This window comes from Enoplosus armatus, chromosome 17 (genome assembly GCF_043641665.1).
Source record: "Enoplosus armatus isolate fEnoArm2 chromosome 17, fEnoArm2.hap1, whole genome shotgun sequence".
In the NCBI taxonomy this organism is placed as follows: Eukaryota; Metazoa; Chordata; class Actinopteri; order Centrarchiformes; family Enoplosidae; genus Enoplosus; species Enoplosus armatus.
The window spans coordinates 11,706,430-11,733,942 of record NC_092196.1 but is presented as its reverse complement, the minus strand read 5'-3'; the positions used below and the strand labels follow the sequence as shown (position 1 = coordinate 11,733,942).

Genomic DNA, 27,513 nt, shown 5'->3' with positions numbered 1-27,513 from the left:
TGATCTAAGAAAGGTATCATACACTTGCAACACTCACCTCACCTCATCATACACTGTCATGTCTCGCTAAAGGCATCACCACCTGGCAACAGTTCAGCAACAGGGTGTGCAATGTTCACTCACCTCCTTCCCACGATCCATTGCTCCTCCATTCTTGATCTTTTGTTCCTCTTATCATACAGTATGCACTGCATTTTGCCTCTCCTTCTATTTTGTGTTCTCCTCAACCCTCCTCAACCCCTGCTATCCCTATTCTACCCCCTTCTCTATTCTGCTTTCCCTCCCCTCCTCTCATGGCCCACCCTGTTTTCTCCCACTGCCACAGAGATAAAAGATAAGATGGCCACCTCCTCCTCCACTCTGGAAGAAGACGAGAGTTTGAAGGGCTGTGAAATTTTTGTGCAGAAGCACAACATCCAGCAGATCCTCAAAGAGTGCATTGTGAACCTCTGCATCGCTAAGCCTGAGCGTCCTATGAAGTTCCTGCGGGAGCATTTTGAAAAGCTGGAGAAGGTTGGTGATAACAAAGTTTTGTGTTCGCATGACTTAGGTTTCTCAGTCTGAGTCTCTCTGTTTGTAATGTGGGGCTCTGTGTTGCCTGAAATCTTTTGTGGTTGTTGTTGTTGATTATAATGTACTTTTAACCTGAATACAATATGTGACATGAATGTTCATTGCGGTGTGTGCCAGTTAGAAGGGATTTCTTGTCATATTTGTCTGATATTAATATTTTCTCACCATGTATCATAATACAGCCAATGCAAATGAAATTGTCTATAAATCATATGAGTGGTTATTACAGGCTCAGTTACAAGGTGGAATGCCATTTTAATGTTGTTTGTACTTGTGTGTGTAAAAATACACATCTCATCGAATGTGCCGGTATTTCATGTGTACTGTGCACAAACGCTGTTTTATTTGTTTGTTACATTCTATCTGCTCAACTGACTACGACTACAACTACGAGCAGGCTTAAAAAAACATCCCGGCTAGCTGCTATAACAGAGCTTTCATTTTTCATCCTATAATAGGAGAATCCATTAGGGAATGTGAGAGGAGCACCCATAAAAGGCCAGTGTCCTGTGTGCAGGCTCGGGGGAACAGACTGTGTGTATCTGTCTGTCTGTCTGTCTGTCTGTCTGTCTGTAAGCAGAGAGAGGAAAGAGGTGACATATCACTCATTAAAAGATAACAGCTACAGAGAGGACAGCAGAGGGAAAAGAAAAAGAAAGATCATAACTAGAAAACAGGTTAAAACAGGGGCAACCTCTGTAGCACATTCCCGGTGGCCCACAAACAACGTGACTGCTCAAAGTGTGTGTGTCTCCTTTCAGCTAATGTGTTGGCTCCGGCTGGCACCCCTAGTGTGGCAAGATGCTTTTTACATGAAAGTTGCTTTGCTGACTCCAGCTGTATTTATCAGGTGCTTTTTGAGTTAAATAACTTGGAATCTACTAGGAGGCACGCCATATGTATAAGAAAAAACTCAGCTAAGATTGTCAGGTTTTTTTTCAGCCTTTTTAAGTATCACAGGATATACAGGGAAATTGTTATTGTGCCTAATATGTGAATTAAGTTAACAGAGTGTCCCAGAATTTAGCCTAAATGGATGTTCTCTCCCAACGTTTGGCTTTGATCAAGCAGAGACGCAGATAGTTTGCTCATGAGTGGATCATAAGATGTGTTTGTTTAAACAATGGGCTCTACTCTTATACTGCTGTTGCAAATAGGTCATGAAGGTGTATGAGGTGGAGCTGTAGGCTGTCGATGTTGGCATGAGGAGAGTTCAGGCCTTGGTTAGAAGTCTCCAACAAGAGAAGTGATTGTGGAGAGACATCAGATATAGCAGGGCTGAAGTTCACCATCCTGATGCCTGCAGGAGGGTCTCCATCCTTGCTGCAGTGATGTACGTGTGTGTGTGTGTGTGTGTGTGTGTGTTAGCATGTGAGAGTCATCTGATTTGATCCATTTCTTAACATGACAAGTGATATTTTCCTCAATTTTTGTTTTCCTCAAAAATCAAAGGCTTCACTAGTTACTAGTTTATTTAGCTTTATGTTCAAGTAAATTATACTTCATTTATTTATTTATTACCCTGGTATCATTTATCCAGACAGACCAATCAAACTCTCGTTGACAACAACAGTCTGCACCTACAACATTGCAGGTTTTAGGACAGAACATTCAATAAATTTAAGGTCAAGGCCAGGCTGTTCTCTTTGTGCTAGTATGTCTTACAAACTTGTTTATGTGTTTGCATCGTTTTACTATCAGAATCTGGAGCACAGAGCTCTGTGGTCAAGGAGACAGAGCGTTGAAATTGATAGTGATAGTGGAGTGACTGCTGCTGTTAGTGGGGACTGTAATGCTGCATAGTCAGAGAGGCAGCATGAATACTAATGGATGTGATAGATCTCAGCAGAAGCACACAATAACACGTTGCGAGTAATTCATCATCATTCTTTAAAATGACATACTGCACGCTTGCCCTTTGTTTATCTCATCTCAATAACAAATGAGCCTCAAATATCTTCTGTTGTGATCAAAACCCTTTATGTTAAGAAAATGCAGTGTCTTTTATGAAAGCTAGATTGTGTGTGCGATGTTCATGTGCTCCTGTTCTGTTGTTTACGAGTGACCTAATGTGCTAATGTTCTTATTGAGAAAGGAATATGAAAGGAATATGAAAGAAAATTCATATAGGAGGATTCATTGCCTAAATATTTATTATCCAAAAAGTTAGCGTGGATCAATAGGTTATAGTACACATGGGCCTCTATTTTCCTGAAACTGTGCTCTGGTGTCCAGAGGCACAAGTGGAACAAGTGGTTATTGGTGGAACACAAGTATCACACTGTCGTCACTGCTCCTGCTTACATATAGCATTAAATCAGCCCCATTTCCACCCATGAATCCTCCTGTAGGCTCTGATTAAAGTGTCCTCTGATGGGGGAGAAATAAAATGTTGACACTTGATTCACACCATGAGGCTGCTGTCTCACACTTACACTATGAATGTGTGTGCGCACATGCACATAATGCCAATATAATAATATGTCATCACTGATGCTTGTGTCACTGTGCGTAGGTCAAAGCTCAGGATCAAAACAGCATCTTCAGGTAGTAAAGAACTAATGTATTGCTTGAATAGCTTTGTTGTTGAGTGGGGGTCAGTGAAATCACCTGGTGTTTAGGCAGTTAGAAATAAAAAAAAACCCAGCAGGCTTTCAGCCCTCTAAGGTCTGTTGCTCAACACTATTCCAGTCAAGCCTCCCAAATCTGTGCTTGTGTTGTGAGGTCAGCCATTCGTGGAATTGAAACAGGCCGTGTATGTTTTTGTGGTGTCCCAGTTATTTAAGAGGCTTATTGTGCTCCTTCCCCCCTGCGCAGGGCAAGTTTGAGGACAATATTTGGTTCAACAAGCCATGTCCATTTAATCTGGATTTCATTTCCTATCTTATTTTCTCATTTTTGCATTGTTATTCTTAAGCTTTATCTGTATTCTATTGCTCAAAAAATAAAGCTTAATGCCTTTAAATCTTTTGTTTCTCAATGCAAAAAACTGCCAGTAGAGGAAGACAATTTTTAAATGCAAAACAACGCACTGAATTGTAAGAATTTGTTGAATCAAGGTGTCATGTCTTTCAGAGCTTTCTTTCTTGTTATGAACACAAAGAGATAACAGAAAATACACTTTTTGTCATCACATTTTCTCCCGTACTTCACCCTCCATGTTTGTCTGTGTTTCTCTTTCTTCTCTCTCAGCCATTTTCGTCAGCACTCGTCGCCCACTAGAGGCGGTTACCTAGGCAACAGTCAGGATAGCTAGACTGTAGTCTGTCCTGTGTTCAATGAGCCCCTTTATTCACAAAGTTTATTCCATCTCTCCTCTCATGTGTTCAGGTTTTTCTGTGTGCCAATTAGATCGCCGGGGTATTCTTTCTCCCCATTTGTCAGACCTAACCTCATTTCATATCTGCACAGGATCCGTTTCATACGACATTCACAAACTTATCTGGAAAATCTCTTTTCTCTGCATCGGTTTCTCCATCGTTCGCTCTCACAGTTGTGTTCTTTGACGTGTTTGTCCCACATACACGCTTCATTTTCTTTCTCGTTTTTTCTCTCTCTTATTCTATTTGGTTTATCTCTTCTACTCATACACTCTCACACAGACATACGCACACTTGAGAGAACACTAAATTGTCAGACTGACTAGTTTGTTTTTAACTTTTGTTTCGATATAATAACACGTCTTTGGTCCTCAGCTGACATTGTGAATGGGAAAATAACAGGCGTCGCACTCCCTTTCATCCTGCCTATTTATGCATGGTAATGATGCCTTTGATCTCCACAACATAGCTTCAGATGGGTGTCCTCATCTCCCCATCTCTGTCAGCTCAGCTTAGTGTGTAATTGTGAACCTTAATTTTTGGCACACTGCAGTGTAAAAAGAAAATTTCTGTGATGCCTCAGCAGAGTTTTTCAAGTATTCTGACATGACAGACATTTCCAATTTGTTAGTGTGTTTGTCACTATTATTTACTGTAAGTTTGTGGCATAGCTGTTCACTTTGCAGTGGAATATCTGGCATTAGGCTGAAAGTATTAATACAAATGCTTGTTGTAGGAGATTACATCTCATGAACAGCAGGGTTATTGAAACAGTGATGAACAAAGAATGTTATTTCTATTACACAGGGTTTATTGTTGTGGTCTTGTTTGCCCCGATCATGTGCTTTAATAAGTGAACATTCCCGCAGAAGTCTATTTTAGATGCGCTTACTCAGAAATAGTGACTTTTTCAGTCTGCATCATTACAGGCAGCACCAGCTAAAAGTGCCAGGACTGAATGTGTGAGTGTGGATATGTCACTCAGTATATCAAGTGGGCAGCTGCTATCGCAGATGTTTTATTGAATTGGGCACATTGCATCTTCACAAGGCTCAACAGTGTTTTCTGGCATCCCAGAACTGCTGTTGCTGGCTTTGTCTGGCCACATTTATGAAAATCAGCTTACAAAGACTTGAAATTTGCTTTGGATCCCTGGTTCCTTGTGTAGCACTATGTTTCCACAGAAGATCCTTTACCTTTTCTTCTCTCTCTTTCTTTTACTTTCTGTGAGAACATCTGACTTAATATGCGTCTCTCCTCCTCCTGCGATATTCACTGTAGCTATGTGGAAATCAACACTTTGATCTGTACATAACATACCACCTGCACTGGCAACCAAATGTTCAGTGCATGACAGCCGTCACTCCTCAACTCCATCTGTGTGTGTGTGTCTGTGTGTGTGCTGCTTGGACATGAGCCTATTTGGGTGACTACGTGCCTTGGCACTGATCTAAATCGAAACGTATGACGCACTGCAAATGCTGTTTGGCATCTTTTGGGGTGCTGTCCCCCATTAATTTCAACGAACAGGTTTAGCATCTTACAGTAAATCCCTTTCTATCTTGTCCTTTACAAGGCCCCGGGGGACATTTGCCATTTTACATTTTTAGAACAGGTGTGGAATGTTTTCTTCAGCAAAGTTATTTCTGCTGAAATGTTCTGCTGAAGGTTTAAAATACTAAAAACTGTTAATAGTGAGGTTTGTGGATTATCCTAAGCAACCTGAACAGTGCTATTGAGTTCTTTACATGTAATTGTTCAATGTTGTGAGCATCACTAAACAAAATTCCTATTGTTTTGGCGTAAGATTTTTCAGAAGAAAAGATCTCTTGCCAAATAAAACCAAAACTCAGAAATCTGCTTGCATTAGTTTTTTAGTGAGAAAATATGTTTTAAAACCCTGACCCTACAAAACAGTTTCTGCCTCTTCTATGTATGTGTTTATCTGTTTGTGGTTGTGTGTTGGTGTTATGATTAGCAGAATGCTCCCTGTGTTCTTTACACTCACAGGGTCTGTCATAAGTTTGGGTCTCATGCTTCACTCCTGGCGTTTTACAATTTCTCCCTAATCCCCCCCATTCCTCACCTTTTCTTTCCTCAGCAGCCATGTCCATGCACATTTGCTTCCCTTCATCTGTCTTTCTCACTAGTATCCTGTCTTTCATTGTTTACAAACTGGAACTAAAGAAAACATTCCCATTTCAGTATCCATTCATTGCCTTTAGAATACATTGAAACAAGATTTTATTGGCTTTAAATTACAACCTTATTTATGAACTCTCAAGCCCATATGTACAGGTGCTTACCTTTAGGTTATCAGAAAAAGCTCCAAGTGTAACATGCATTTGCTGTCAGGCCTGTTAAACTGCAGAATGACCTCCAGGTTAGGACTCCACACAGAGTGTAAAAACACCCCTTCTTAAATGGACATTTAGTTGACATGCATTACATCTAATAGGTTTGCAACCAATGATTTTCATTATCGATTCATCTTGTGTTTATTTTCTCACCTTTAGAATGCAAAGATTGCCATCACATCATTTCCTTAAACGATTCATCAATTATCAAAACATTTTTTTGTTAATTTTCTATTGGTTAACTAAATAGTTAATGATTTGTATTATAATTTCTTCAGCTCCAATTTCATATTTATTGTATTTTTTCTTTCTTTTCCTTTCATTTTTTGTTCACTGTTCATGGTATTTTTTATTACATGTCGTGATTGTAATTGTCTGAGCTCTTTGTGTGGTATTCAAATAAAATTATTATTACCATTTCTAAACCCCTGTAACCTTACTCTTTTCTCATGTTTTTTTGTTATATAAAAATAGCATAACAGCATTAGGGAAGACAGACCTCTGTCAGAAACAACAGCAGAATCAGGATACACAACTTTGATGTTTGTGTCTCTGTTTGTGTACATCTCTTTATCTGTACTGTATGTAGGCCAGTGTCGCATTGATTAGTTACTGGTACTTCCGTCAACATCATAAATCATGTCAAGTAAAACAAATGCAAACCCTGCTGCATTAGCTCTGTTTGTGAAAGATCCTTTCACGTTGCATTATGGGAGAGTTCCTCACTCTCTGTCTGTCAGTCTATCAGTCAATCAGCCACTGTCTCCCCGTCCCCTGTAAGATGAGAAGCCTTTCTGTGCTGCCAGCCATTCAGCTGTCACCAGGACCTATCATAACAAATCCGCCAGTCCCTTCAAAGGCACCTGACTGACAATTTGTCAGGAGGGTTTCGGTTGTTTGTTGAGTCTGCTGAGCGCATTAGAGGAGAATTGGGTGCAGTTTTGGATTGTTTCTTTTACTTTGTCCCTGCCTTCCTCTTGTTCTGCTCTATGACTGTTTAGATCAGTCTCTGTATGTAGAATTGATATGTGCGTGCCGGTGATGTGTGTGCATACAGCCTATTAGCAGCACAGGTCGAGAAAATTCAGTTCAGTACGTCCCATATACAAGGGTTTTCAAAGTTTTGTTGCACAGTGTAATTAGTGTCTCCAGTCTCTGTTTGTCATCACCATCATGCTGGGAGCAGGGTATTCTGTCACAGCAGCCTGGGTTGTATGCAGTGACCCAGGCTTAAACCTCCTCCCAGGCCCACCCTGGGGCCCCTACAGGTAAGTCAGACCCCCTCAGCCCCTGTTTCCGTGGTGGTCCTTCTTTGTCCTCTCCCATTTGCCCGTTGCATCACTCCTCCCTCCCCAACTAATCTGTGGTCGGTGTGAGAGAAAGAGAAAAGGTGTAAAGCATCAAGATGTAAAGCACCAGGACAGAGACAGTGAGAGAGATATCTTACAGAAACTACACAGGATTTAAGGATTAAAAGATGTTTGCCTGAGCAGTTAATCAATGATACATCCAGACACAGCATTGGTAAAGCAGGAAGCATCATTTGTTATTACTAGTAGATTGCATAAAAAGGGCTGCAACCAACTACTGATGAACCAGTTAATCGGTTTTCACGATTTTCTATGAATGTCAGAAAACAAATAAAGGAAACGTGTCCATTACAATTCCCCAAAACCCAAGCTTACATATTCAAATGGTTTGTTTTGTCTGACCAACAGTCCAAAATCCAAAGGTATTCTGTTTAATATTTCAGACCAAGGATACCAGCAAATATTCACGGTTGAGACGCTGGAACCAGAAGATTTTCATTTAGTCAGTTGACTAACACCAACATAGTTTCAGCTCTAAAGAATTCCCTTTTCAATATTGATGTACAGGCTACATGGTGCAGTCTTGTTAGATGTGCAACGTATCTTGTAGATTAACTGAAAATACTGAAAGAACTCCCACTTACATTCTGCAAGCATGATAAAAAACTGTACTTGTGTTTGGTGTTCATGCAGCTCCGAAAAAAGACAAGCTATGAGTCTTTGGCTGGAGTGCTGGAATTACTGTTCGTTAAAGATTAAGTTTTATCAGGTAGATTGAGGGTTATGGTCAGAGAATTAATGTAGCCAATGGACAGTTACCATTAGGAATGGACAAGTGTGTGAGTGTGTGTTGCAGCCATAAAGAGAGTGAACATCATTTCATAGCCAGGAGGTCAGCACTCCACATACACGCTGTCCTAATACAGCAGCGAACTTTCTGTTCATTGTGGTGCTGTAATGGTGTGGAACAAAGTGATGAGTAGACTGTTAGCTCCGCTGGTGGATCAGCTCTCCATGCTTCATTACCTGTGTGTGTGTGTGTGTGTGTGTGTGTGTGTGTGTGTGCGCGCGCAGCACCTTGTTGTTTTTGGTTCACTCGCATGCTTTCAGCCCTGGCAGTAGAGAGTGAAATTGTCTACGTCACTGGATTAGGGCCACCTAAGGTAACCACTTATGGATGTTTCATTTTTTCTGGTTTATTTCAGAAATTGACTTCATGGAAGAAAAGATATTTTGATGTATTTGCGCTGTGAGCCCACTGATTCCCTCTGATGGGTTGAATGAGTTTGCGCTGAGCATGATGGGTGGTGGGGCTGATTAATATTGGTTAGTCATAACTATTAAGATGAATTAGTCATAACTTTTGTTCCTATCTGCTTGGTGCAAATTGGTTCAGGGAATGAACAAAACAGGAAATGCTCATTTTAATATGACTCATCATCCATACATGAGGTGAAATTGGGATTGGTAATGGTTTAATAACAGTGACTCTAGATTGAGCGAGTGAGCAAGAGGATTGAATGTGTGTCATCTTTTGTCTCTGTCTCTAATGGAAAGCCCACTTTTTACAGAGCTTCTGTGTCCTGCCTGTGTCCTCTGTCTCCTCTCTCTTTGGCATCCAGCCGCCAATGATGACGCAGGGAGAGCAGAGGAGAAGGAGGGAGAGAGACTCTGACATAATAGCATTGATTACAGAGTAGAAAATATATTGGTAAATGAATAAAATAGATAGATAGGATAGCAAAGAGGTAAAACAGTCACAAAAAACAACTGCAGATGTGTTTTGTTTAGCTGCTATACTAGGAACAATAAATGGCACTAGCCTGTGTGTTAGTACAGAAAAGCTAAAGCAAGAAAAAGTTTGCTTCTGCTGCTGGTAAAGAGACATTTGCAGCTCTTCTCAGCTCACCTTGGACTAATGAAGCCTCCTCTTTACACTTGTGAGACATCAAAAGGCATACTGCATCCTGTGTCCCTGTGTCTGAGCACTGGGGCCAGAACAGTATGAGGACTTGTTGTAGCCAGACACAAAGTCCTCACTTAATGCCTGACCCTCTGACCCAAGAGGAAAGCGTGTGGGTGGGGCTGGAGATCAGTAGCGATTGAGAAAGACACTGCATGGTACAGACCAGTGTCTGGCACACACAAGGAATGTATGGGACGACAATGTATCCCTGTGGGAATGTTTGGAGCCATTCGCTGGTGCAAAGCACACAGACACGGCATTTGGTCAGAACAGAAGTCCGTATTGAGAGAGTGACGTTGTCCCTTCTGCAAACTGAATCAGTGTAGATGTGTGAGTGAGGGAGAAGGAGAGAGAGACAATCTGTCAACAGGCGTCAGAACTGGTGTGTGTGTGTGTGTGTGTGTGTGTGTGTGTGTGTGTGTGTGTGTGAATGTAGGTGTGTGAGCCACCGTTGCTTCCTGCTCAGACTCACCACCAACTATTCAGGATGCTCACAGTACCCAGTTGTCATAGTGATGGGGGGGGGCGAGAGGAGCCCGCTCATTGCGCCGCCTGATTGTGAGAGTGTGCGCGAGAGAGAGGGGGAGAGGGAGAGAGAGGCTGGAAAGCAGAGACAGAGAGTTGCGCAGGAGCGATGGAGAGACAGGCTTTTTGCTGTGATCAGTGTTTTCATCAGTAGTCTTGTTCTTCAGCTGCTGTGTTGTGGGGATTGCAGACATTTTGCTACTTGCGCTCTCTCACACACACACAAACTTGGATTCTGCGCTTACCCCGTCGGCTGCTGTGCTAGTATGGCAAGATGCTGCTGCTGCGGTGTGACGTGTGTGTCAGGTGTGTATGAGATGGGGATCCATGTGTGTTGATTCCCATGCACACTTTGACACACTCACACTTTGACTTGATGCCCGGTGCCTCTGACAGGCTGAGGGACACACAGCCGGCCTGGCCAGGGGCCCTCCATGCCATGGTAAATACCTCTGCTAACAAACTTAGCCTGTAGTTAGCCTCCTGCAGCTATATAGTCTCATAGAGGCAGGAGCACAAAGGATACAATGCTGTGTTTGTTATCAAAGGATGTGAAGTTTTGTTGCAAGTTAAAGATGCTAGGCACTACCTAGTTTGAGTGAGATCTAGACAGCAGCATGTCAACAGTGTTTGCTGGAGTGAGGAGAGAAAGATGTATTTTCAGTGGTTGTAAGAACGAGAAGCATTGTGTTTGTTTTGGCTCTTTAGAGTATGTAGTGTGTTACCTGATTGCAGACCTTTCTAGCTTGATTAAGCTGGAGCGTGTGAGCGCTCCTCTCCCCCTGCAGTCTGCCCGTGCATGTGTTTGAGAGATTGTGTGTGTTGATGCTGCTCTCTCGCTCTACCTCCCCTCCTCTGCTCCTGCTGGCTGTGTTCCCTCAGGCAGTGACTTTGCGTAAGCAAGAAGTGTGTGTGTGTGTGTGAGATCTGCATTTTCACGTTGTTTTATACAGACAGTGAGCAAAGCGTCACAGTAACGTCAGGATGTAGTCAGACAGAGAAGGGAGTGGAAAAAGAGAGACTGTGGCAAAAAGATCATTAGATTAGATAAGGATACCAACTCAAAGAATGAGTGAGAGTGCAAGCTGATGAATGCCTTCTAGACAACGGTCTAACTGGCCACTGTTTTCTAGCATTATGGCGTTGCTGTGTTACCGCTTCTGTACCCATTACATTATGTTGTCAACAATCAAAACAGATAGTTGAGAAAGAATGTGCAGAGAAGTGCTGAGTTGTGAAGTCTGGATTTGACAGCTCTGTTTGTCTCAGTTTGCAGGTCTCCTCTCTCTCTCTCTCTCTCTCTTCCTTTCTGTCTCATTCTGCCCCCCCCCCCGTCAGTATATATACATGTAATCACTCTGCTCCCTGCTCAAGGCATTCAGTAATCACTCTGCTCCCAGCTGCTCCAGCTCTGCTTCTTTTTCCTTCTCCAGTTTTGCAAAGAAAAAAAGTTGCCTCACGACATTTCATAGAAAATGGTGGGACTTGAATTGTACGATGCACTCCAAAATTTAGAGGTGGTATGATCTCAATGCTGGCATGATGGTGGGAACAAGCAATTTCCTTAATTGATTGCTCTCCTTGTTAATGATCAATAATTGATTAAATATTAAAATATTGTAGAATACAAAATGCTGTAAACTATTTACATAGGTTATTATCTTATCTTAGCATGACCTAAGTAAATCATTTGATTCATAAATTATTAGTTACATTATCGATTAATCTGATTAATCTGCTGATTGTTTTGGTCTATAAAATGTCAGAAGATAGTGAAGAAATGCCCGTCACAATTTGCTGAAGGCCAATGTTTTGTTCAACCGTCCGAAGACAAAGAAAAGCGAGAAATCTTCACAATTGAGAAGATTGAACCTGAGAATGTTTGGTCATTTCACTTGAAAAATGACTCTAACGATTAATGATGTAATAGTGGATGATGAGTTTTTCGTCAATCAACTCAGCAATTCATTGACTAATCGTGTCAGCTGTAGACTTAAGATAATAATATGCTTTTGTGGAGGACATAAAGCCTGACCAATATGAAAGTAAAGACCTGCTGCCTGCAAATTCCTACATTGAGCAGAAAAATTAAATAGGTTGTCCCGATCTCCTCACAACAGACACCAGTCTTATTATGGGAGCATATCTCCTTGGTCAGGAAATTGTTGAATATATTTTTGATTGATTGATTAAAGTCATCAATCGTCAATTAATCATGAACATTCTTAGTGCACACTGAAGCAAATATAGTAGATTTAAAAATCGTTCAACATTTGTCTCGTGGTTAAACCAAGACGAACATTTGCTTAGTATTGTTATAAACCCAGCTTGTTCACATAATGGAGCAGGAGAGACCGTGACACTCCGGACAAATCACCCAGCCGCCTGCCTTCCTCCACCTTTACATCATTTCTCTCTGTTTCTGTTTATTTGTGTCTGAGTGGTGTTTCTGTACCGCAGTGTCACATAGTGCCACCTCTTGCTACTTGCCTTGTCTCTTTGAGACACCTCTGTTTGTTTCTGACTCGATAGTACCAATGCAGTGAACCAGCGAACAGATAAAATTGTTGCTGTACCAAAATATGTGCTGTTGAATAATACTGCTGCCAACTCAATCCCCACTGTGCTATTAGACACACTAATGCACTCAAATAAAGGAATAAACACACAGTGCCAGCAGGTGCACACAGTCATTGTACACAGATCTGCACAGATAGAAATACACAAAGCAGTGGATGCTGGCCACCTTTGTACAAACTGTTATCACTTGGCCCTCATCTCACAATACAATCACATATTAACAAGCCTACAGAGGTTTTATTGTGTACTAATGGTAATATGTTAATCAATTGTGTAATCAATAATTCCTCACCTGCAGAGTGTTCAGCAGTTGAAACAGCCAGCCAGAGGCATCCCGTCTCCCCTTTGATGTCTTTATTCCTTGTTGTTCATCATCTGAGAGGAGGAGAGTACCTGGCTGAGCCTTCTTTTCTCTGCATGTTCAGGCCTGCTGATATTAATATTTGATGGCTTTCACTTCATACCACAGCAGCCAGATGTCCAGACAGCATGCACTCAGGACTAGGACACGTCCACTGTACTTTCTCTGAGGTTTATACAATGCCATTGCATTATCTGATTTGGTTAAGAATCCACATGATGCATGATGTTAGAAAGAGCGCTTGGAGAGGTTTGTCAGCCTGTCTTCATGTGATTGTTTGTGAGGTAAAATAATAACAGATGATGTTGTTTGTCTTGCCTGAAGCTGCAATAGTAGTTGCATTTGTTTTCCTACACATACATATTTTTTTACGCATTTAAAGAGGGGCACTATTTTGATACACCATCTGCTTATATTTTAACCACTAAAAACCTTTCTCTCCGTGTCCCTCTCCGTATGCTTGTCCCTCTAACGATCTTGTTTCTCCTCTTCTTTTTACAGGAAGAATGCAAGCAGATCATGGCACGCCAGAAATCTAACAGCCAGTCAGACTCACACGATGATGAGGTTTCCCCCCCACCACCCAACCCTGTTGTCAAGGCCCGACGCCGCAGGGGAGGGGTCAGCGCCGAGGTCTACACTGAAGAGGATGCTGTCAGCTACGTGCGCAAGGTCAGCCTCGGAAGATGGGTGCATATGTAACACATCTATGCACAGACACATACTGGCACACACAGCCAGTACATACCTGCACGCAAATGGTTGTGTGTACAAACTTATCAACATGTTTGCACAAAGATGCATGCAGTCAATGCTCACATATACGGTAACACAGATTCACTCTAAAACTAAATAGAAATGTGCATATGTGATGGAAATCAAGGGGGCTTATCCAAGGTCGAGTATGAGAAATTCAAAATACAGTCTAGTATAATCAAAAACATCAAGCAGACATTGAGGTTGATTATTGTTTATTTGTTGGACACAGAGCTGTTGTTCTGTTAACACCCACTTAAGAGCATGAATGTAAACACAATCATCGGAACATCGTGACAGTGGGAAGGGAGATAAGCTGTGTAAATTTATGACAGCAATTAACGAACAGGCTTGGACACTTCAGTGAATTTATTTACAGCAAAACACACAGTTTGTGAGTCAGCTGCTGAGCTGATGCTCGGCACAGATGCTGAGATCCGACTCTGTGATGCTAGCTTGACTGTGATAGACTCCCACGCAGGTTTTTCCAGATAGCTGACATCTTCATCATGAAATCTAAAGATGTGCCAAACAGAGAAACTGTTTTTATTCATGCCAGATTTATTTACTTTGCTTTAACTGAGCTAAACCACATACATTAGATTGACCCCCACATTTTCGGAGACCTTCAGTGCATTTGCACAAAAATCAGGTAATGTAGGAGATATTCTGTGGAAACTGACTTATTAAGACTTCTAGAGGTTACTTTGTTTCAATTTTAGTTTAAGTCTTTCCCTATCTTCATTCTTTGTCGTGCACATGTGTATATGTAAAAAGCTGATTAGAAACCTGCTTACATGTATGCATGGCCAAGAAATAAGCTTTCTCCATGAGAAATCAAGCTGAAAAAATAAATTAAAACCCTGGCAGAAACTGGATTTCTCTTGCTGTTTAAGAAATCAGGTTATTACAGAAAGCAGTGCATGTAAATACACCGCTTGACACAGAATCTGAGAGTAAATTAGATGTTGTAAGATGTTTTTTGGTTTTATTTATGCTTGGATTTACTTTGCATCTGTGGTTCTTAAGACAGTATGGCAGACGATGTGGTTAAGAGGTAAAGGAGACAGCCAGGTGGCTGTTAGAGTGATCTGTTAATGGAGGTAGGAAAGGGTGCTCCTTTGCCAGAAACTGTAACTCTCCTTTACACACACATAGAGCACACACACTCATATACATGCATACACACACACACACACACACACACACACACACACACACACACACACACACACACACACACACACCTTAGTCGTTATATCATTACCGTGCTTGTTCAATTGTAATTAGCTTGTCACGCCACTAATTGCTGGGTAACGACATAACTGTATGAACCCCCGTCACCACACTGTAATCGCATGGCCACTGGAGCATGCATTGTGTGTCAGGTGCACACACACACACACACACACACACACACACACACACACATACACACACACACACACGCATTTGTGTTTATGGCTCTGAGGTCTCTACCAGACGCTGCAGTCATGTGTCATGGCAACAAGCCTGCCCGCATCTCCAGCCTCATTTTCTTGACTGTCCCTCAGTATCTCACGGACTGACACACACACACACACACACACACACACACACACACACGCAGCAACTTACACATGCAGTGACTCACACAGCCACGTCAGCCTCACATGAAAAAGAAATTAATTCATGTGATTATCCAACACAACAAACCATCAGAGAAAAGTGAATTAAAATTGAATTAGAACATGAAAGCACATTATTGCTTCAGTATGAGAGAGGATTTCTTCTGGCCTTTGAAATATACTAAAGTAACACACACACACACACACACACACACACAAGCATATTCACTCAGAGCTGTGCCGACATCTTCCTATATCATCAATTCCATTAATGACTCCACTGTGAAAATCAGCAGCTGTTAAACAGAACACAATCAATTAGCCAACCCTGCTCATTGGATTAAAAAGAGCTTTGCTGTAAAGCGCTATGAGTCTTAACAAATCGTGAGGCCTGTCGGTCAGGCCTGGAGATGACATTAACTGAATGAGTTGCAGGGCTGGCATCAGATTGATGGGAACTAGTGCGGACACCCTCTTGACGAGGTGGGAAACAAAATGGGCATCAAGTCAGATATTTCCTCCAATTTTAAGGGGGTTTTGTGGCATTAAATGAGGAACTTTAAGATTTCCGAGCATGTATCACAGCTAAAATCATACTGCATATAATGCTGTTGAAGAAAAACAACGTGGATATTGCAGATTGAGGCAAATACTTAGCTTGTCACTAAACTAACTTCACTTTTTACTTTTCTCACTTTACTATTGAGTAAGTAATTTACAGACAGAAGTTGATTAGCTTCCTCTCATAATTGCTTGTAGGCGTAGCTGTTAAATCATTAGACATCCATCTTTTCCCATTTGGCTTTACCCCAACTTTTCTTTTTCCAATTGGCTTGAACAGAATATCATGACATTACCCTGACAAGTTACTGTTGAAAGGACAGATTCTGAGTCATGATTTTGAGTGATTCAAAAGCTGGTAACAAGCAGAGTGACCTGACATTTAATGCTCCCCTGGGTGACAGTACTGGAGCTGGATCTTGTGGAGGATGATTAGGTGGCTGGCCTAAAACCTGAGTCTAAGAATTACTTCTGTCACTGAGCCTCTCTGGGTGGCTATGTCCTCCTCCAACTCAGTTCCCAGGCCAGACCAGACTCTTTCTCTTTCTGTCCACTGAGTAGCCAGACCCGAACACTGCAGATAGATGAAATTGTGGTACTTTTTTATTTTACATGTGATGTGGTTGTGTGTGTATTTGTGTGCATGTTGTGCACAGTGCTGTATGGTCGTCTTCATGTGGAGACATCTGTTGCTTTAGCGTAATTACAGCCTACCCCCTCCTCTCCACCACCACCAGAGACAAAACACATTCACACACATACACACTCCTCTCCCTCTTCAACTTATTCTGTATTAAGAAGGGTTTAGTTTAGTCTTTCTCCTTCTCTCTTTCTCTTACTTTTTGCCTTTCTCAACCCATGGTAAAAGGAGCTTAAGTTCTCTTCGAGGATGCCTCTTTATAAATACAGACTTCTGTGGCTTTGTTGTGGCTACAGACTTTGCCATTCCCTTTCCATGTACACACACACACACACACACACACACACACACACACACACACACACCACAGAGTCTGGGACATGAAAATGCATGTTTTATGAATGAGTTCAGACCTCTTCTGAATTTTTAAGGGTTGTGCGACATTTTGAGTGTAATCCCTGAACAGATGGGCTTTCCCAAAAATACACAGACACACGTGTGGGATATTCCTTTCAGAGTTTGCCAATACGCTGCTCTTTAATTACTCAATTTAGTCTGCTTTTGAAGTCAGGCCTATTATGTGTTTGTGCTGGTTTGTTTCATGTGTCCACCTGCATAGTGTTGTTGCAGTCTGCTTTGCTGTAATGGATATTATTGCTTTGTCTACACAGGTGATCCCAAAGGACTACAAGACCATGACCGCCTTGGCCAAGGCCATCTCCAAGAATGTGCTGTTTGCTCACCTGGACGACAATGAGAGAAGGTACAAAACGTTTGTGACCCAACTGACTGCTTTAATAGATTTGCACAGTATCACCAGTGTGATGCCAGCAATCCAAATGTGTGTGTGGTCTATGAGTGCATGTTTGTAAGCTGATAAAATCATGAACTGGCCATTGTTCCAGTTGAGTGTATTGCCCTTGTGGCCACAGTGTGCCAGTGTTGCCTGCTTCGGGAGCATCTCAATTCTGCGGAGACAGGAGGGGTGAACATGGACAGATGTGGAAGAAGAGGAGGGGTATGCAGCGAAGGGTGTGTAAGGGGGCAACTGGATGTGTCTGTGCTGCATTACGTTGTGTTGTTGGTTGTTATGGTAACCTGCGTGTATGTCGATGTCATGTTGTGTATTCAGATATGGGCGGTGATGCTCAGATACATTGCTCAGAAATCAACGATTCTCCATAGTCGTCTTAGATAGAGAGGGATGCCAATTTCCCTCTATCCCTCCCTTTTTGCTTACCATCTGCTCCTATCCATTGTTCTTTCACATTCCTCCTCTCTTCAACCATCCTCTCTCCATCCTTCCATCTGTCCCAGATCTCCAGTGATGGCTGGGTCTGGCTCTGACAGAGGAGGGGGGTGTTGTGGGAAAGGCTCTCAGGTGGCTGGCTGTCCCGCCCGCCAGCCGGAATAGTGTTTCATTGGCGGGGAGAATCCATTATGCCCCATGGAGAGGAAAACACCGGAGCTTTCCTGTTGGCTAAAGCCTCCACGGACCAAACCCAAAACACACTCTTTCCAGTCTTTCGTCAGCTGACAATTTACCGTGCTCCCTTGGCACAGGCATGCAGGCCTCTGATTGCATGTCAGTGCCTCTGAAGCAGCCCCGAGCAGAGTGCAACATGTGATAGATCCGGACAGTCTGAAAAACCATGTATTTGGGTGGCTGATGTGGCAGATTAGAGTTACACCACAAACATATATGGCAGTAGACCATAAACCATCAGGTTTTAATGTACTCAAGGCCTCTTGGCATGCCAAGCTATGTAACGGCGTCATCGTCAGCCCTCGAAACCATGCATGATGTAGAATTTAGTCGACTGGCTGTCATGTTTGCTGTCTCGCTACACACAGCTAGCATCAACCATTAATGCTGTGCACACAGGAATTCGTTGTTGTGGGATTTGTGGGTGAACATGCGGCTAGCAGCACTGAAGGCTCTAAGCTAGTGAAAACCTTGTCTGATTATGTAGGGACATGGCAGTTAGTTGGCTATACCTTCTTCTAACTCTCCATTCGTCTCTCTCTCTGTTGCTCTTACAGTCTCCCTCACTCTCCTCTGTTCTTCCTCACTCTTCACTTCCAGCTGATGATGCTGGACGGCTGGTTGGTCGGCTGGCTGGTGGCTTGGTCGCATTGCGGTTATGTTGCGGTTGTCGTGCCTGGAGCCCCTACTGACAGAAGTGTATTGATGTATGGCCAATGTGGTCCTCCAGCATTACTGAAAAACTGCACACAGCAACCAGCAGGCCTTTGCACATGGCTTGGTTGCTGTAGAGTACACTACGTGCTCTCATTGGAAAGGTTCGGCACAAAACTTTGCCTGAGAGTGTGCATCTGTGATTTCTGCTCACCCTAAATGATGTACAATATTGGTGATCCTAGTAAAGTAGTGTATGTCCCTGTTATCTCTGCCACTACGTGCACCAAAACACAAAATGAAGCCAAACTCAGCTTTAGAGTAATAATTTTTGCTTGTTGATGCCTTCTGTCGTTGGCATTGATGAAGTCATGGTATGAAGTACATTGGCTTCTTTAGATGTGCCAGAACTGTCAAGGACTGACGCACATTAGCAGATGGAGTCTGACTGCACAGTCCTCTCTCTCTCTGTCTCTCACTCCCTCTCTGTTTCTCGCTTTGCAAACAGCTGGCCATTTGGGTTATCAGACGTTCTTGCACATGTGGTCTTATTGGGTGAGAGGGTAGTGACGGTTGACCATTGCTCCTCGTGTGGGCCTGCGCTTGACATCTGGGGGATGGGTCAGTGCATGCGTCATTGGATTACAGATGGTTACATGTAAAAACTGCTTCTGACTAGTTTCTCTTGACTGTTGACTTGTCATTGGCAAAATTTTGTTCAATAAAAGGCTTGAAACATTCACAAAATGGCTATTTTTGTTTGAGGACTGCGTGTGTGAGATAGAACGAGAAAAAATACGGTAGCTGTGTGTGTGTCAAGGAAACATCTTGTGTGACTAGTCACTCAGCAGTTATGTAAGCTGAACACCACACAATTTGTTCCCCCATTAGCACTATATTATGTTATCATCCCCTTCAGTAATGAGCAAGATCGAAAACAATGAAGCCCTCTTTGTTTCTCTGCTCTCTCCATTGCTCTCTTTTATCTCTCGTCACTTTTGTCTTTGTAGCCCTCTTTTTTTCCTTGCTGTCGTATCCTCTCTCACCCTCTCTAGTTCATACTCTATCTTATCTTCTTAAGTTACTTATCTACCTTTCTAGGAATCCAGGCGGACTGTACTGGCTCTGTAAGCAGTACATTTTTACCAAGCTTAATGACAGACAGTGATTGACAAGGCTGCTTTTTCTTTTACTTTCTAATTCTAATGTTCTTTTTCATTTTAAATTGTTTTTGCCTCTGTAGCAGTCGTATATTGTTCGGTGTTTTCCCATATATATACAGTATACATGTCTTTCCAGAGAAAGTCTTTCAGCAGTGAAGCTGCCCTATCAGTCTTCTGTTGAGGCTGAGACGACTATGTGTGTAATTACAGGAATGGGCCAGGCAGGAGAAAAATGATCCAGGAGGGCATCTTAGGACAAGCAGAATATTACTTAAACTAAAACAGAGCCAACTAGCTTTGATCATATCCTGTTTTGTAAATGTTTGCTTCCTCAGCTTCCATTGTCAGGAATGTAAAGATGTCAGGGTTTATGTGTGTGTTTGAGTTCTGGAGAGAGATTGAAAGCAGAGAATGTAGAGGGGCATTCAGTGGAAGAGGCAAGAGAAAAGGCGTTTGTTTTTCCTTACAAACTAAACATTTTACTAAACAACCTCTTTTTTTTAAAAACTCGGCTGAAGTGCTGTTCTACCTGAGCTCAGGTATAGGTGAGAGACAGAGAGGAAAAGAGACAAATAAAAATGGAAGCAAGAGAGATGTGGCACTGCCTCTCTTTGCTCTCCTTCATCCCTTTCAAAAGTAAACTTGATTAGGTAATCAAGCAAATACCATTTTTAGTAAATATTCATGAGCCTAAAATTTGGATATCCTTCCTATAAACTATATGAATGTAGAAGAATGTACTGAACCGCTGTACTGGTACAAGAGTGAAGCAAACATACTCTTTACATACATAACCAGACACACAAATACCACCATCACTACAAAGGATGACAGGGATTACATTATCATGAGAAACACACACACACAAGGATATTCTCAAGTATGCATGTCAGACTGTGTTCCCAGTGAGGCTGCTCCAGCTGGGAGCGTGGAGTCTTTGATTAACACACCATTCCATATGTCAAACTTTATGGTCTCAAAGTTTCTGAGCTCCACCAGCCGTGTGCGTGTCTATGTGTGTGTGTGAGTGTGTAGTCCATCTTTCTTCAGCTGCCTGGAAGTGAAACCTCAACACATTTTGCCTTCCAGATTTCAGCTAAACTCCGTTTTTGATATTAAAAGGCAGTTTGGCAAGCTGAGGAGGTTAAATGAATGAGGAGAACAAAGCACATACTTTTCTTGTACTGACAGTATTTAAGATGTATGTTATTCTGATTTATCCTTCAAGAGGCACTTAGGTATAGCTCTCATGCATTGCACCAGTGTAAATACAGTGCAAAGATATGAATGTTTTGTGTTGCTGTGCAAAAAGGTCTCGGTTTGTTTGGAATACAAACTATGAGAGACTGAACATGTACGGCACCATCAGAGGACACTATCTCTGTTTATCTCTTTGACCTTGGCTCATCTCTAAACTCACGTCTGAATGTCTGCCATGGTGTGGCTCCCAGCGGGCCACTGGGTGGAGCCCTCCATTTGCCGCCCATTAGCTTTTATAATGACCTCATTATGATATGCCCACACAAACAGACACACAAGCACACAAGATAAGCTGGGAACAGGTGTTTGATGTCACATTGTGCTGAGCCTACTTTGCTAACACCCAAATCAGCCTGCAACCACCTGTCTCAATACAGTAACCATACAGTGGTTGTTATCATATCGCCTGAAACTTTTATCTTATCTTAGCATGTGGATGTCTGATTATTCTGTTTTGGTTTCAGCTAACTAACGGATGATAGTTTTCAGATTAAAGGTTTTGATAAGAAAATCTCGGGATTGATAAGAAAGGATCAAGTAGTGCTGTTTTGCACCAATTAGGATGTCTGGCCTCAGCCAAATTATCAAGTACAGGCTTATGTGCATATATGTAAGCACACATGTGCATGCACGTAGCGTGTTTGTCCAGGTGCACCCTCAGATTAGATTTGCCAGCCTATCTCCCCACCACTTCCCTCTTCCCTCCCTCTTTTAAATGCCCATTGAGAATCACTCTTTTAATATGATTAATAGAAGCACTATCGCCTGTTTAAACACACATTCTTTCAGTTCCTACTGTAATAGTGTTTCTTATCTAATTTCCTACTGAAGTGATATGAAATGAGACTTCTGATAGCAGCAGACCGTGCATGTGTTAATGTTGGCCTGTTTTTGTCTGTTTTTCTGCACACCTTGATAAATGACCTTGATGATCTCAAGGAGCAATTCATTGAGGTCACATTTAGAGAGGGATTAATTGCAGAAGAAGAGGCCTCTGGGAAATCTGTCAGAGGTGCATTTATTTTTCCCTTGACACGAACAAAACACACACAAATAGACACATATATATGCTCATCAAGTTCTCTTCTCCTGTCTGCCTGCATTAGTCTAAAGCCCTCATACCACAAAGCACTCTCATGGGGACAGTGCCGACAAGAGAAGCCCTGCTCTCTGTATAACCACATAAATAGTCTGGCAGGCACGAGGAAACCCTGTTTATCCCATTCCTTGAGCTGTCTTGGCAGAGTTTGCAATATTCTAAAATAACATTGCCATCTGGTAACAGGAGTTGTTAAATCTTTTCAGGTCAGGACCCAATTGTGAATCAAGCAAATACAGTACTTTATCTTTGATATGTAGAGAACCAGAAAATACTCCAGAAGTAAACCCATTTTATACCATTCCATAAGAAGCACAATCAATACAACCATCAAAAGTTGTGTGTTAAAATGTTATACAATGGGAGAAAGGATTGTAAAGAGGTGGTGCTTACCTCATCCTGCCTGCTTTAATCCTCTAATTAACAAGCAGAGTAATGAGTTGATGAAGTGACCGATTAGTTGACCTCTGACCCCTAAACCCTGACCTCTGCACCTTCCCCAATAGCCCCTGCCGATGGACAGGGAACATCTTTAGTGTACTGGCACTCTTTGTCTGTATGTGTGTGTGTGTGTGTGTGTGTGTGTGTGTGTGTGTGTGTGTGTGCGTGTGTGTGTGCCTGAAGAGGTGCAAAAACAATAATAAATAAATCACTGAGAGACAGAAAACTTAAATAAACAAACAATAGTGAAGTGAAAGACTCTAAAACTGCCCGAGAGTGATCCGTATCGTCTTGTGTTGCAACGGAAGTTTATTTAAGGCCTGTGTGAAGAGACAAAAAAACAAAGAGGATGCAATGTGAGATAGTGTGGTGTATAGCCATATCAGATGAATACAGCGCTCATCTTTTTATCTGATAGCTCACTCATTTGAATCAGGCTCCATATCAATAGTTATGGACTAAATATGAACAATGGGTTCATATTTGAAACAGAGGCACGCTGTTTCTAAACTTAACAGTACAGGCAAAATGTTTGTTTTGCTAAATTATGACAAAATGCCCAGTTATAGGCACACACTACCTAATTCTCCATCAACATCCACATGTACACAGTGACTCTCAAGTAGCAAGTGAAGTGTGTTGTTACCATACAGCAGCCCCTAGGGGGTGTTTTTGCCACGCACAGATAATACAGATATCAACTGATCTCTTGACTCATTGCTTCTGAACGTCAGACACACTAGTCCTTGAAACAAATATACACATACAAACAAGTTCACACGTCCAAGATTATTGTGTGCCTGTGGGCATACAGGCTTGGACACTTGTCTATGGTGACCCCCTGCAGAATGTTACTTCCTGGCAGTATATAGTGCAGGGGAAACAGGATGTAGTGGCACTGAATGGCAGTGGATGACTGTTTGTCTTCTCCCACCCAGATCTCTTTTTCTCATGATTTTGGAATGACTACTGAGGAAGTATCCTGTAGTCTCCATAGTGTGTGTGTGTGTGTGTGTGTGTGTGTGTGTGTGTGTGTGTGTGTTGGCTTTATGGTTATTTGTGTGTCTTTTCCCGCCATTGAGAGGGAAGGTGTTTCTCTGTGTGTTCAGGTGGAGTGGGGATGTTTGACCGCGTCTGTGATTTATATTTTATGGTTGGCTATGCAATAACAGCAGTCTGCAACATGACGAAATTAGCAGGTTTCTGTTGTGTGTTGTTTGGTCTATTTGTTTGCGTGTGTGTTTGTGTTTCCTGTCTTGCTGATTCCCTCATTGACTCTCTGTGTGTTCTCATCCCTGTTCTTCCTGAGAGCCTGGTGGTCCTCCTTTTTCCCCTTTTCAGAATTCACTAATTTCTCTCTCTTTTTCTCTTCCCGTCTTCCTCCCTCTCTCAGTCATGCAGGCTCATTCACATCTACATCCACACTCACATCCAGTCCCTCCCCCACATTCATGTGTCGTCGTCTCCCTCTGTGCCCTGCATGGCTTTGTGCTGCTGCCACAATGCCAGGGGCCAGGCGATGAGGTCACTCTCCACAGGAGAGCTGCAGGCCTGACTGAACCTCGACCATCCCCACCACCATCCAGCGCACAGAGGCCTAACAGGCCAGCAGTCTCACCTCCCCCAGCTCACTACATCTCTTCCTCAGCTCAGACAACTTCACCTTTACGCCCATGCAAACCACAGGGCACACACACACAAGCATATCATTTGTAGGAAGTCCATATCAGCTAGGCCGCATGCTTACAAGCTAGTGCAGATAAACACACTCATACATGCACATCAACGAGTGCACACATGTATGCACACACACACAGTTACACACACACAACTGCACAGATAGCTGGAAACGTTTGTCCTCTCTCATACCCTCTGCTGTGTTTCAACCTGTCCCCTGCTGCCTCTTCCGCCCCATCATCTTCCTCCATCCTTCACTCCATCCATTTCTGCATCCAATTCTTTGAAAAGTAGTGAGTCATGTAGTAGTGTTAGCGTCTGGAGTCCTTTTAGAAAGTTGTATTCCCTCCAAAATGTACCCTAGAGTCTGTGCAGGACAGTTTTCCAGCTAGCTGTGATTCATCCCTGCCTTTTCAGCTGCTTATACCATCAATGTGAGTGTGTGTGTGTGTGTGTGTGTGTGTGTGTGTGTGTGTGTGTGTGTGCGTGTGTGTTTGTGTCAGTGGGCACTTTGTCCATCTTTGTGCACATATGTGCAGACATGTTTTCCCATGTATGGGTACTTATGTGCAATACCATAAGAGTGGTTGAAAAAGTGGTGCGGGAATGTGTGTTTCTGTACCTGTATGCCTGTACAGTGCATGTGTGTCTTGCAATAAACAGGAAAAAGGGAGAGAAACTGGCCTCTGTTTTGGATCTGAGCAGCAGTTGGATAAAAATACTGAATCACCTCAATCTCTCCCTAACAAAATGGCCCTCACAACACCTCAACAGCTGAGCGAGTAAAAGTCAAGAGGAGCAAGTGCAGTAAAGGAGAGAAAGCATATTAAAAATCACTGTTAACACTTTTAAACTGAGACGTGTGTGCGTGCAGCATCACGTTTCATTTCATGTGAATGAATATGTAGGGTAAATGTGCGAGTGTGCATGACAGTGACTTTGCGCCTGCTGTGAGGACATGATGTTCCTGCAACCCTTCAGTGCCTTTATAGCTCAGCCAGGCCCAAAGTACAACCCACACACTGACCACCGCACATTAGCCGAGGACCGGGCAGCCCAGCGCCCTACAGAATAGCCTGGGTTGGCCCATGGCCTCCTATTGTATACATCCCGTCTGCTTTGTCTATGCTACTGTGATAGGTTCCAGTGCACAGGCACAGACAACAGTCTTGTTATAGCGTGTTAATTCTCCCATGACCTCCTCGATGGTTTGTGGGTGTCACTCTGGTTGAGTTTCATTTAGATTAGAGGTGCCCACCCCGTTTCCATGCTTGATAAGTTTGAATGTGTGATGTCTCAGGGAGCTTGTGTTATAGAATTTAGGCCATCATGGAGCAATTTGGCTTTCTCATAGACTCTGGTTATCTACAGTAGATACAGTGACTCAGCTGTCAAGTGGGCTCTCAGTTTTACGTGTTCAAAGCCAAAGGAAGGAGCTTTGTTCCTTGTTTGTGGTATTCTGTTTTGTCTTCTGTGCTGTGGCAGTGTGATGGCATGCCACAGAGGTCTAATTTCTTGCTTCACAAGATCATCTATCAGTAAGGAAACACTCTCATTTGGATGTCAATGTATCCAGCAACTTTCTATACATTGTTGTTACAATTAAACTAAGTTTCCTGGTAGCAAGTTGCTAGCATTAGCACATTCCATGGTGTTAGCACATTATACACAGGGTGCTAGTTGGTTGCTCAACACTGTCCAGGTCTGCAGGCTGTGTGTCCGATGAAGCAGTCTGTTTACAGCAGGGAAGGCCTTACGTCAGTCAGATGTCAGCTATTGAATGTCAACTATTTCTCTCCCCTCAATGCACCCAGTGCACCTCTTACCTCACTGCCCAGAGCGCTGGCTGTTCAAGTTTTTACACACACACACACACACACACACACACACACACACACACACACACACACACACACACACACACACACACAGACGACTACAGTGTACAGTTTTAGCCTTAAGCAATTCTACAGTGGATACCTCGTCCTTCACTTTTCTCCATCTAGTCATCCACTCAACCTGCCCTTCCTGTTCCTCAGGCCCGGGGGCATTTTCAGAGTTTTCTCTCTGTCTCAATTTCAGCGTATATATATCTATGTGTTGTGTGCAAGTATAATGTGCTGTGTTTTGTAAACACCTCTCAAGTTTAAACCCCAACAAAGGACAATTCGTGTCCCTATCTGCTTCTCAAATGCTTATCTTGTTCTAGTGCTTGTCTTCTGCGAGGAGGGATTTAGGGAGGGAGGGGAGGGCGGTGGAGAGAGGAGAGGAAAAGACATGCCCGCAGGACAGCGGCATGTCTTGTGATGTTTAGCGACGTGTCAGGATATGTGTGTGTGTGTGAGAGAGAGAGTGAGAGAAGGAGGGAGAAAGAGAAAGGCACAAGTCTTGGCACCTGTACAATGTATAGGGTTGTTTTGTCTGTGTATCACACTTGTGTGCTTTCAGTGGAATCACTCCTTTTCTATCTCTGCACACCAGGTGAGGAAGAGAATCTGTCTCCCTCTCTCTCTGTTCCCCTCATTCCAGTGACACGTCCCCTGTAGACACATCAGAGAGGCAGAGGCTTAGTCCTGTCAGCGCCTGATTCAGCCTGACCCTTTTTCCCTCTTAAGTGGAGGAAGAGCTCGCTTTTTCCTGCCCTGGGGCAACAAACAACGGAGACAGTGGGCATTAGGAAAGTGTGAAAATGCATGAGTAATGAAAATGTGATCTAGACGGACAGCATGAGGAAAACACGTTAAAGTAAGCAGAGGAAAAAAATAAGTTTCAGTAAAGTTAATCAACAGCACAGCAGCCTAATCTCTGTACTGAGCAATGCAAGAAGGGAAATGGAAAGAAAGGGAGAGGAAAGCAGGGGAGAGACTGCAGGGTTGGACATGTTTGTGATGTTTTGAGGCTGACATCATGGCTGGATCAGCAGGTGGTGTGCGTTGGATCATCAGGTAGGCCTGTAAAACAGCCTTGTCACGCTGAATACACACAGAAAAGAGGGGAGCAGGTTAGCATTGTATTCGGAGATTCAGCTGAATGTGTTAGTCCGTTTTTTTATCCCTTTCCTTAATCTAGCTCCAATCTTTAATGATAGGAGAGAAGGAGGAAATAATAATAGATATGGACCCACAACAGGTAATGTATTACCTGTACTTTGCCTTGAAAATGTATCAGCTATTCTCT

The 27,513-nt window shown here is 42.7% G+C and overlaps 1 protein-coding gene across 1 annotated transcript in view; it reads left to right on the top strand.

The window, feature by feature from the left end:
- Positions 1-339: 339 nt before the first annotated feature.
- The window catches only part of prkar1b (protein kinase, cAMP-dependent, regulatory, type I, beta), a 58,989-nt gene continuing 31,815 nt past the window's right edge, over positions 340-27,513 (top strand). The window contains exons 1-3 of the mRNA XM_070923639.1: positions 340-513; positions 13,494-13,664; positions 17,228-17,319. Coding sequence (XP_070779740.1) covers positions 340-513; positions 13,494-13,664; positions 17,228-17,319 — 437 coding nt within the window. The remainder of the gene's footprint in view (positions 514-13,493; positions 13,665-17,227; positions 17,320-27,513) is intronic.